The sequence below is a fragment of the Phalacrocorax aristotelis genome, chromosome Z, assembly GCF_949628215.1.
Source record: "Phalacrocorax aristotelis chromosome Z, bGulAri2.1, whole genome shotgun sequence".
Taxonomy (NCBI): Eukaryota; Metazoa; Chordata; class Aves; order Suliformes; family Phalacrocoracidae; genus Phalacrocorax; species Phalacrocorax aristotelis.
The window spans coordinates 47,927,528-47,939,666 of record NC_134311.1 but is presented as its reverse complement, the minus strand read 5'-3'; the positions used below and the strand labels follow the sequence as shown (position 1 = coordinate 47,939,666).

Here is a 12,139-nt window from a genome sequence, read left to right as displayed (position 1 = left end):
AAACGTCCACACTGAGCTTGTAGTTAATCTTGCATTTTGGAAGAGGACAACCTTCACTTACACACATTTCATATTAGGAAGGTTTCTTTCACACCCATATAGGCTAGAAGACACTACTATTGTCAAAGAAAAGTCTAGTTCTTCTCATACTGCAGTTGCTGGGCACTCTCATTCACCAGTAGCTTCCACTAGCAAGTTTTCAGATTTTTCAGCCCTGAGTACATATCCTCTCCTTTATAAACAAACACCTGCCCTGTTAAAAACAAAAAAACCAAACCAAACCACAAAACCCAAAACAAAAAAAAAACCCAACCCTGAAACAAACAAAAAACCAAAAACCAAAACCAAAAACACAAACTCTCAAACCTAAGCCAAATTGAAGCACAGTTTTATTTTTTTTTTTTGGATACCCAAGACTTAAGAAATTTAAACACACAAACATACAAGGAAAAAAGAACCCATCCAAGTCACCCTCCCAGCTCCTTCTACTTGGGCATTGTGAAATACTACAAATAAGTGTCTACGTCCCTTAATCATCTGCCTCCAGATTACATATTTTTCCTTTTCTTTCCGTCCAAATTCCGTATTTTGAACAAAGAACTATTAACAATAACCTTATTTCTGTTTTCTGACTACTGCTGCCCATGCCATCCCCCTGTTGACTTGGTAACTTCATCATTTTTCCAACATATTTCAAACATCCAAAGCCTCTCAGCAGAACATTCCAGTGTTGTTGTGTGGTTATTAATGCAAACATTCCTTTTTCTCCTTTGCTGGCTTACGAGCTTTCATTATAATACTAACAGGAAAATATCAATGTCTTTCCACAGTTGACATAACTCCATTCCAGTGGTTTGACAGTGAGAGAAATACTTCTACTGGATACAAAAATACAGTTAAATGTTTAGTGTTGTAACACAGTCCTGTGAAGCTGGAAGAGCAAAAAGGCTATATAAGCATTTCCATTCTCTTTGCTATGCAGAATGCAAATAAAATAGTCTTATTGACCCTACCCTTTTGGGCAGCTAGTTCATGACAAAACAGTCAAAGTGACTGTTCCTTTCGTCCTTTTCAGAATAGCAACTGCTTCCTCGTGGGTCACCCCTTCTAAACTCTGCCCGTTCACAGCAATGATTTGATCCCCCCTCTTCAGCCGTCCATCTTCTGCTGCTGCACCCTGAAACGATACAACATGTAACTGCAGACTCATGCATTTCTTTTTCTCTCCACCAACTCTCCTTGTGCTATGAATAAGATAGGCTCAGAACACAAAACCTCTTAAAACTTTTTTAATTTTCAATGATTCAACTCCAGTCAATTGTAGTACAACTGGCTAGTGCTGCAGTATGCCCTGCTCTAAGTTTCACAACATCTCGAAATTGGGTCTACGGGATTTTTGTATTCCCTTAACCCTGTTTTTCCAGCTAGTATAGCATTTAAACTCTGCCATCATAGAAGTAAGATTTTCAAGACCTGAAGAAGTTTTCAGCAACTGATATAAGAAATTCAGTAATCAAAACCCAGCTCTGTACTTTGATTTACCACCAAAGTTTGGGATTCTTGAGTCCAGTCTTTCTGACACAGGGCTGTTTCCTAGGGCAGTCCAGACTCTCAAATCCAGGTGAGTACTTGAACTTCTCCAGAGGTCCAGACTGAGTTAAATTATTTTTGGTCTCCTTTTCAGAAACTCCCAGTCAAAATAAACAGAACAGTCCCTAACACTACCTGCAGAAAATACACTCCGAACATAAGCCAAGGGAGCTCTTTTTCTAAGTATGTGCACAATTCCAGTTTTGAGACTTGAAGAAGATTCTACCACACACAGTCACATGCATTTGGAAATTCTGGATCTTCCTAAGACTATAGCCTTGAAATGCTACAAGCACATTTTGACCAGCGCTTGCACTAAGGCAGAAAAACTGTGAGAAACTTCAACGATCCTTTGGCTTCAAACTCAGGCCATGATTTAAGATAGTACTGCTGTGAACTAATAAATAGATTGACTGAACAAATTTGCACTTACCTTTGCAAACACTGTCTTCACATAAATGGGTAAGTCTCCATGGGGACTGCCATAACCACCCACAATACTAAAGCCTAGGCCATCTGGTCCTCTATCCAGAGTAATGGTCTTGTACTGAGGAGGTCTAAGAAAGGGAAAAAGTGTGTTGTGATGTTGCCTGACCTTATGATTTAGCATGTAGAACACTCAACAAAATGTATTTTTTCTTTCAAGCTAAGCAATACACTTCCTTTCCACTCTAACGACAAATGCTTTTATTATAATGAACTGGCTATTTTAGCTTATGTAGAACACTCTGTCTAATGCCCTTGTTATTACTTAAAGGTAGCTATTTCAAGCACCTCTTCCACCCAGCTCAGGGCATAGTTGTGGCTGCAACATCCCACTAACAGTGCTGACTAGTGAAGTAAAGATGCAATACTAGTACCTCAAAACTCCGTAACAAAAATCTACTTTAAAAATCTGGTAATTTTACACCTCCTAAAAATGTCTAAAATTAACCTCAATAGTTTATGTTGTAAGGTTTACTTGCTTCTCTCCTCCTCTAATATATGTCTGTGTATTTGTATGTATGCATTTATACAGACCATTTATAGGTACATTTTCCCACACAAACTTTGACTAGAAGAAATGTTGAATCACAGATTCATACAATCATTAAGGTTGGAAAAGACCTCTAGGATCATCAAGTCCAATCGTCAACCCAACACTACCATGTCTCCTAAACCATGCCCTGAAGTGCCACGTCTTGAAGTTCTATCTTTCAGGTCTGTGTGGATAAAGAACCCTATTTCCTCTTTCCCTGTTCCTAGAAGAAAAATGCCTCAGATTTATGTTAGAGGCAAAACTTGTTTACATAGCTGTACCTTGCAGTATACCAGATGCAGTATATCTTGTATGCCAGAAAAGTTCAATGCTCCTGATAGCCCAGCCCTAGAAAGCACATTACTGAAACCCAGGCACCACCGTGGAAAGGGCCTTGCTATTTAAGTCTGAGACAAACATTTTGTGTGTGTCAATTAATCTCAGCTACCGAGTCTCAATGAAACAAAGGAGGCTGTATTTACAGAGAAGAAATCAAATCACATCATAACTCCACAGAGAGGCAAAATAAAGCAGCACAGTAAATCACCTAATGAAAAATGCATAAGAGGACCTATGGCCTACGGGTCCCATGTATACCAAATGTTTAAGTCATGATTAAGTCAAGCAATTCATCCATTATTTGCTAGAAGTTTTAGCTTTTTAGGTTGAGTTCCACCTAAAGTAACAGGCTACAAAGGTTGTGTATTCTATAGTTACTGACCCTAAATCATCCTGAAAAATGCTGGTTGAAGTTAGTCCCGCAAATGAAAGACCGGACGTAGGTGGATCCTGCTGCTGACCAGTTATGACACTTACTTCTCCTCCAGCTACCACCTAGGAACAGAGTTCGTAAACCAGTAAAATGAGAATGCTTACAGTAAAATAATTCATTGTAACAGCTGGCAAAGCAGTATTCAGAGAATAGTCCAAATGTCACTGAACATTTTTTACCTGCAACTCAACAGTGCCTGAAGCATTTTTTAAAAGACTAACAGCTTGGGAATGAGTCATGCCCTCAGTAGATGTTCCACAGATGCTAACAATCCTGTCCCCCACCTGTAGAAGAAAATGTAGAAAATCTAACTAACAATAAGTTTAGTTACATATATTTATTTGTCACTTTCTTTCAACAATAGCAGATCTGTGTATTTGCATTTAGCCAGATTTTATGAGTGATATAGGGCAGGAAGAAAGAAATTAGCAACTGTTCATGGTACGTTTTCTTTCAAAAGCAAATCGTATCTGAACCTCACAATGACCCAATACAAAGGTAGAAAATTCAACATCACAATTAGTAAATTACACTGGTTTAGCGAAGTCAGTGTAAAGAAGTAATGATGCTTTACAGAACTGATTGAAAAACTCTAGAAATATACGGCATGCAAAAAAAGGAGGTGCATTTTGTATATCACCTGAAGATAGACAGACTGAAGTAGTAAATTATCATCAGAGATTACATTTTTGAACTCATCCTGAAACAACACTGTCCATTTTCCAGGAAGCACAAGTCAAATCAACCACCTTTGGTACAGATTGCATACAGTACGCAAGTAGGCCTGCATCAGGTAAGATTTCCTGCTTTAACTCAGAACCTAAAAAGTACTCTCTATCCTAAGACGGATAAGCATAAAAAATATGAGAGAGAAAACAGGCTGCATACATACAGTTGCAGGAATGACCACCATGCTCATCAGTGGAGCTCACTTACAGAATCCATAATTCTGAACCACTCTCTTTGCTTTTAATTTTCACAAGCTGTCTACCTCTATGATCCAAGATTGCTTTAGGACTTCCTTCCCAAAGTTAGTTCCTTTCAGCAGTATCTTTCACCATGCTACCAATTTGAGTTACTGTTTCGTCAATCCAAACAGCAAAAATTCTTGTTACAGCCAGAAGCACTTATGACTGTATCATTAAACTGCTAATTTATTGCCTGGCTAGAGTAATTACTGTGCATTACTCATGCAATCTTTGCAACCTTCTTAACCATTCACTTACTCTGAGTTTCTGAGTCTGAGCTGCAACTCCATTTGGATGCATCATGGCAATAAATATAGGAACATCTCCAAGAGGACTTCCTACACCTCCAGCAATGCTCACTCCTAGTGAATCTGCAGGGCCCTGTTATTGTAATGACACTAGGTTAGATTTTTCTGGAAAGAAAAACACACTCAGAGATTTGAAGGCTTATCTCAAAAAAGTATTAAAACCCTTATCTTAAGAAAATCAGAATTCCTACCTCTCAAGCCATTTTTTAAGCTAATACATTTTCCATCATTTCAAGAAAGCACAGAGAGCACAGTATATTTCTCTTTCTATCAGCAGTAGGCGACAACATGCTGACTTAGTTGTATGTTTTATCTTAATCAAACTAAATACTTACAGAATTCAGCATCAGACCCTTAATGTCAGCATAGAAAGTCTGGGCAAGGAAAACTGGACAGATAGGATTGCTTGTCCTTAATATTGTCTATATCAATCTCTTATTATGAACTTCCCGAAGACTAGAATTAATCTTTATGCTCCCCCTAGTGTCCTACTGTGGAAGAACAAAACTGTTTGCTACCGTACAACACCTTACCACATAACTGCAAAAACTGCTACAAAAACTAGTATTTGCAGACTCTACTGTAAAAAGAGAATGGCTAAATACAATCCATGTCATCAAGAGAACTAGATCCCAGGCAAAGTTAAATAAATATAAATACTTCGGACAATCAGAAGCAGTCTGTGACTCAGATCTCATTCTCCTGTAAAGAAGGAAGTCAACTGAATTTCACCGTTGAAAAGCTGGGAGCTGTCATGTAAGAGCCTACCCATTAAAAACATGTGTGAAGGAAAACATGAAACACAAAACAATGGGCTTGCAAGTTTAGTACAGTTCCCTTGACTTCACTAAAGCAGAGTCTGGATTTAACTCAATCTGGTAACAGTAAAACTAGGTCACATTATCTTTTACTAATCCTTCTTCCTATTGCTTTCTAAACAGGTCACAAAGGGTGACAGCACAAATTGCACTCATTTTACATAACAGTATAAGCAGTGGAAATCATACAGTCTTGACCTGAAAAGAGGGGCAAATCAATTAGTTATTCTCACATCAATTCCTCTCTTAAAATGATTAACTAGGCCAGACTTCTTCCTTTCTCTAAACACACCTTTTCACTACCTCTCTAAAACCTGTTCCTGATACATAACACTTCATGCTGTAACTTACCTTTTTTATTTCAACTGTTCTTAGTCCCTGTATTTCAGAAGCTGCTGTCAAAGGAATTAAAAAAAAAAAAAGTTAAACTTGCATTTTTAGGAAACTTTTCCATTACAGTTATCCAAACCACTACAATGATATTAACTTTCTACTGGCTTACTAGGACATATGTTTTAAGCAGATTTTGAAAGCGGTTGTCATTGAATTAATAGGATTGAAATACTTCTAGAATGGGTGAAAAAGTCATTCATTCCCTCTACTCAAATAACTTTTAGAATAAGACTGCTAAGCATGCTCAAGCAGAATAAACTTATTTGCCAGCAACACTTTTGTCAGAAGTAACTGTTCTAAATTTGAGCACAAGACAGCTATTTCACATCTATCCTAATTTAACTATACAGTATCTGAATTTCTATGAATGAGACAGCTTGACTGAAGATGTATTTAGCTTAAACAGAAAATTATGGCTCAACTTCAGATTCTCAACATCTAAACTGCTGGTATAAGAAGCCACTAGTTTATTTTATAAAAAGCTATTCAAAGATATATATGATGTACTGTACAATAACCACCCCTGCAGTGTTTTAATAACTAAGGAATCACTTTCAGGCCTACAGCACATAATGACAACATTTCAGATAACATAAAAGCGCTCAGCTACCAGTTCACATGTATAAAACACTGAAAGCACCAAAGAAACCTTACTGGTGTTCTTCTTCAGACCACTTTCAAAGATCTCAGGTGCGCTGGACCCAGAAACCGGGAAACTGAATGATGAGAGACTGCCACTTCCTTCACTGACCTAAATACAGTGTTAGACTGGCATTAGAGAGCAGCTTCAGACACCCAACTGATAAAAGCAGAACTGTAACCCACTGTATTCAGTGGATTTTGCTGTATTTTAGTTTTTTCTGTGCCCATTTAAAGCTGACACAGTGAACCTGCACGTATTTCTTAGTCACTCTAGAGGGCTCCTTGTTTGAAGCATCATTAGACCAACAGAGACTGTGCGCTTTTGAAGTGCTGCTTCTGAGGGCCAGGCTGTGCCCTTACATTTGCACTTCCTATCACCTCAGAAAGATCTTCTGGTGCAGAAGTTAGCCACGATTATCAAGGTAGGGATAGAATACAAAAGACAGATCTTTATACATCCTCATGTGTACTCTCAGGTTCACCCACTCCATCAGCTAAAACTAAGATTAGGCTCTCCACTCACAGGCTTCACCTGCACAATTTCCAGAAAGATTTTCACTATATCTGCAGGGCAATGTAAAGGAACAACGTGGCTCCCAGTGAGACTAGTTCGCTGACTGTTTCAGACTCTTCATAACATTCAACATTGTGAGCTGCTTCTTACTTAGATGAAGACCATCTGGAGCCTGCATGTTTTCATTTTATTTGACATTTGCTGTTTTGAAGAGAGCCTAACATTTCAGTCTTATCCTGTCTTAACCTGCCCACTCGAAACTATTTAATCATGATTTGTCTTTAAACTATTTATCTTCAGTACTTGATGATCTGCATACCCAGTCTATAACCACAGAAGGTTCTAAGGTACCTTGTGAGCTCTTAGAAATATTGCTCCTACTAAAGAGAATCACGGTGTGAGCTGCTACCACATGAAGGATGCACTCAAATGCTGAAACTGATGTTTGTAAGTCAGCAGCAAGTATGTGAAGTTTGTACACTCCAGCATTAGGCCAATGATGAACTAAATAAGCTTGAGAGAAGCCTGATGAGAAGGGTGCAGGTTTCCTGCTTCTGATGACCAAGATTACAGTAAGAATATGCAAGGAGAAATTCACTACATTTACTGAAACAATACTCCATTGCATGCCAAGCACTCCTAAAGTAACAAAGAGGTTTAAAGTCCACTCCAACTTCTTCTGGTATAGATGAGAATCAGAGCTCTCTCTACTTCACAGGCTAGAGCCATAAAAAACAGACTAGGCAACACAGCAAAGCCACTTCTGGAATACATTTTTGGCTGGACCATGTCTTTAACAGATCCAATACGCTAAAGTGAACACATAAAATTGTTACCAAAAAGCTCCAAAGTACATAAAACCTCCTAGATTCTTCATCACGGATCAGGTATGTGGAAAATCATCATCATCATCAAACCCATTCTTTTCATTTGCTTTCATTATTTAACCACATTTCATTTCTTCCAAACTAAACAGTTTTACAGTTACACACCTGGCTGCTCTGGGATACTCTCCTCTCGGAGTGGAATGGACCAGCTTTTATTCTTCCGACCTCTAGTCTTACCGTACCTAATGAACACTAAAGAACCAGTAATTTATAACACATCTCTTCTGTCTACAACATTAAAGCCTATGACAGTATTTAAGTCACTTATTAGATGGTGGAAGACAAAAAAAACTATGGGCAGAGGGGAAAATAATGGGCTAACAACCCTGAGATGAGCTCCAAGCAGACAGAGCTCACGGCAGGATCAGAGCCACACAAACTAAGTACACTGAGCAGGGTACTTTCGGTATTACAATACAGATGTGAAAATTACACAAAAAGACTAAGTTTTTTATTTTTCACTTAACAGGGTGTAGTTTTGGCTTCTCAACTGTAATCTCAACATGTATTTTCAAGATGGCATTTTTCAAGGAATAGTGAAATTGACTATTTTCACAATGAACACTAAAATCAGTACAACACCTCAAAGTATTAATCATGATTGAGAACATGGTATTTAAACTGGCAGTTAGCCATCTCTCTCCGCTCTTGAAATTATCTGTTACTCTGGATCAATACCAACATAACTAAAGAAATTCTGGGTAGGAGGTTTTCCGAACATCTATCTGTAGTTTAAGTGATACTTCTGCATTTGAATCGCAGCAGGAAGCTGGATTATATGGAGTGTTCGCATATTGGAGAATCCTTCCACTAGTCTTTAAGCTTTTAGTTATACTATTAAGTATCTACACATCTGCATAAAATGCATGCCTCAGGAGAAAATTCACCCTGCAATCAAATATTTGGAAACAAAGACATTAGGCTGATTTTGGAAAAAGTTATTATTACCAACAACATTTAGAAAACTGGACTTCTGAAATAATACAGTGGTGTCAAAAGATGACCACCTTTCTGCAACATATTTAAACACAGAAATTTCAAAGTTTTGTTTCTATTTTGCTTTTCCTTCTTTCTTCCTCTGGGAAGTTGTTAGTGTGAACTCCTGTATCCGAAGAACTTAATACTACATAAGTTTGCCTTTATTTATCATGCTTTAGCTGTACTACCCTGAAAGGGGTTCATGTATTTCCCAGGAAAATCAAAGTAAGAAATAGACCAACGTATCAAAACTAACAACAGGACATACCTGTGCAAATAGGGTTTTCATACCTCATATTCTGTTGCTACTCTGTTAGGGTGACACTCAAAGTGATTTATTACTAAATTGCTTTTTATTTTTTAAATAATATTAACTTCTCTATGTCCTGAGAAAGACTTAATCAGGGCTCAGGCAAAACCATTCTTTGCTACTTGTATGAATTGACTCATATTAAACCACACAGACAACTCTTATCCAAAATGGAAAATCAAGGAAGTAATCTGTGTAACTAAAATTTCCACATTCTTACATAAAATGCAAACCCACGAATGACATTTAAAAGTTATAATGTGTGAAAATGGGAGGTAATACTTTCCAAATGAACTTGTGAATAAATAAATTCACATTTAGTTTTATTACAGCTTTCTCTCGCTTCCTGAAAGTTCCCATTTGATAAATCCGTAAGTCAAATGAGGGGAAAAAATTATCAGCTTTTCACATGTTTTAGGGACACTTAAAAAGAAACACTGCAAGAAGAGGCAGAGTTCTCAGTCTGACAACACATTTTAGTGATCTCATATTACTTAAAATACGTTGGGATATTCCAAAGATTATAAATAATTTTCTAGCAAAATACATTTCAGGCAATTCAAGACAATTCACTCCTAGTTCTTACCCTCGTAAATGAAAACCTGAACTAATACCTGAACTAAAAATGGTGACGGCCTACGTGTGAGTCATCGTGCTTTACTCCATTTATATTGCATGAACAAAACAGAATTGTTAACAATGATATAGCTGAGATATTTTTAAAACCTCATTTCTCAGGGCTAGGACAATTAATTACAAGTACTACTGAGTGGAACGAAGTACTTAAAACATGAATATACGAATGATAAGCGGGAGATAAGATTTTACAATTAGATCCTCAAAAATACTTGCCAAAATGAAAGAAACTTTCCACATAAAATGGTATTTTAATTTAGAGATGTACAAGTGCAGCATATGAGGAAGAAACACACTGTTGTTAGATACTAAGTATCAGGTAAGAATGGAAAAGTACTGTTACTATTAAGAGCATATTAAGTAGTTCACTGCCAGAACACAAACTGGCATTCTTACTTAAGGGCACATGCTGAAAAATACAGAAAAAGTGCTTCTATCCGCCCTTTAAACATGTGCTCCCCTGCCCCCCAAAAAAGGAAGAAAAAAAAAAAGCTTGAGGAACTGTTCAAGATGTGGAAAAATGTATCTTTGAATGTGAGTGAAAGAAGCATTATAGTGTGTCTATGTATCCAAGAGTCAGCTATGAGTAGTGGCTGTCAAATTTTTTCCAGCAGAATGGTTTTCCATTGGAAAATGCTGACTTTATGGAATCCTTACCATACCAGCAGGAATGTCTCAAAACCCTGGATGGAAAACAGACAAGCTGGCTGACCAGCTGGACTTCCTGCCAGACCACAAGAAATGTTGTATATCTGACCTCATTCTGACTTGGAAATAGGTAGATGACATCAGAAGCACAAAATTTATTGAGAACAGAAATTCTGGTTCCAAGAGCTGCATATAGGAGTTTACTTCAGTTATCTTTGTGAGAAAGCAATGTTTTATACTAGATATCTTGGTCACTGGAAAATGCATTATAATATTTAATAGATGCAAGGTGACGCTAGACATAGACAGGAAAGAAAAAAGATGAACATTATCAACTGTGAAAGTAATCATTTTTGGCACAACTATGCAGATGAATTCTCCATCATTTAAAGTCAGTTCTGCATATCTTTCTGAAAATGTGAGAGTTAACCAGTTATCAGTATGTTGAGGAAAATACAATATTATGTTTTAGGGTGTCCTAGGTAATGGTCTTCTGTTGTCCTCTAAACATATAGCACTCTGCACCACTACTACTCCCATTTTCATCCGGCAAAGTATCAAAATCTGAATGCTCTAGGCTTCAGGAAGCTTAAATTTGGATCCACAGCTCATTCTCACTGACATCTCAATAACAGTCCGCACTCAGTCTGAATAAAACTAAAGCTTTCAAAATACCTGGATCTCAATTTTTAGCTAATATCTACCTTCTCTTTTCCCAATACCTTTAGTAAAGCTGCAACAGCCTCCTGGTTAGCATTTCGAACATCTTCTCCATTCACTGTCAAGATCTGGTCTCCTTGCATCAATCTCCCATCTGTATCTGCTATTCCTCCTTTGACAATGTCGGACACAAACACTCCCGTATCATTTCTGCAAATACACACACAGATTTTGCATTACAGTATTGTTTGAGGGCCATTTTTATGGCTTGCTGTTGGGAACACAATGAACAATGTCTCATTTTTCTGTTGAGTAATGTTGGGCTAGTTCCTCTAGGAATGGCCAACTAGCTTAGGTACAAAAATTATATGTACAGCCTTCAAGCCCACAGGATCTAAGCACTAGACCCCAACAGAAACATGAGCATGCCCAGCAAGTCCCAAACATTGACTTTCCAGGTACATTCACACCTTTTCCCAACAATACTCAGCCCAAGGCCTTTGCCAGGCTTCTTTTGGAGCTCTATATTGAGTACATCATACATGTCTTCCTCCTTGTACTGGGCCTCATCTCTGTACACAGTCAGACGAACTTTTTGGGGAGTCTGTCGGAGCACATTTATTGCTTCATCATGTGTGGCATTCCTGAGGTCAATCCCATTCACCTGTAAAGAAAGCACACAATGATAAAGTACAGACAACTTTCTATCAGAAAAATAGAACATACCTAGCTAGCAAATGACAATAAAAGTGACCAAAGAAACCACCACACCTCTAATATCTGATCCCCAGCCCACAGTCTCCCATCTTTAGATGCTGCTCCTTCTTCATATACTTCATGGATAATGATTGCTCCCTGTGAATAAATAGAACAAAAATAAATTGCATGTTGAAAGAACATGCCCCTCCTTTGAACCAAGAGCAACTGAAAATTCCTACTATAATTCATCAGTGATAAACGAAGCAGTCAGATGTATGATGAACAAAGTACCAATTTA

At 37.7% G+C, this 12,139-nt stretch overlaps 1 protein-coding gene across 32 annotated transcripts in view; it reads right to left on the bottom strand.

The window, feature by feature from the left end:
* Positions 1–371: 371 nt before the first annotated feature.
* The window catches only part of MPDZ (multiple PDZ domain crumbs cell polarity complex component), a 103,737-nt gene continuing 91,969 nt past the window's right edge, over positions 372–12,139 (bottom strand). For 19 of the 32 annotated variants that reach the window (XM_075079671.1, XM_075079662.1, XM_075079667.1 and 16 more), the window contains 11 exons: positions 11,914–11,997; positions 11,613–11,806; positions 11,205–11,352; positions 8,016–8,102; positions 6,522–6,618; positions 5,826–5,869; positions 4,607–4,729; positions 3,560–3,664; positions 3,330–3,442; positions 2,024–2,147; positions 372–1,177 (listed from right to left, as the gene is read on the bottom strand). In XM_075079671.1, coding sequence (XP_074935772.1) covers positions 1,031–1,177; positions 2,024–2,147; positions 3,330–3,442; positions 3,560–3,664; positions 4,607–4,729; positions 5,826–5,869; positions 6,522–6,618; positions 8,016–8,102; positions 11,205–11,352; positions 11,613–11,806; positions 11,914–11,997 — 1,266 coding nt within the window. In that variant the 3' untranslated portion in view covers positions 372–1,030. The remainder of the gene's footprint in view (positions 1,178–2,023; positions 2,148–3,329; positions 3,443–3,559; positions 3,665–4,606; positions 4,730–5,825; positions 5,870–6,521; positions 6,619–8,015; positions 8,103–11,204; positions 11,353–11,612; positions 11,807–11,913; positions 11,998–12,139) is intronic. The other 13 variants (XM_075079672.1, XM_075079686.1, XM_075079683.1 and 10 more) reach the window with 5 other exon arrangements.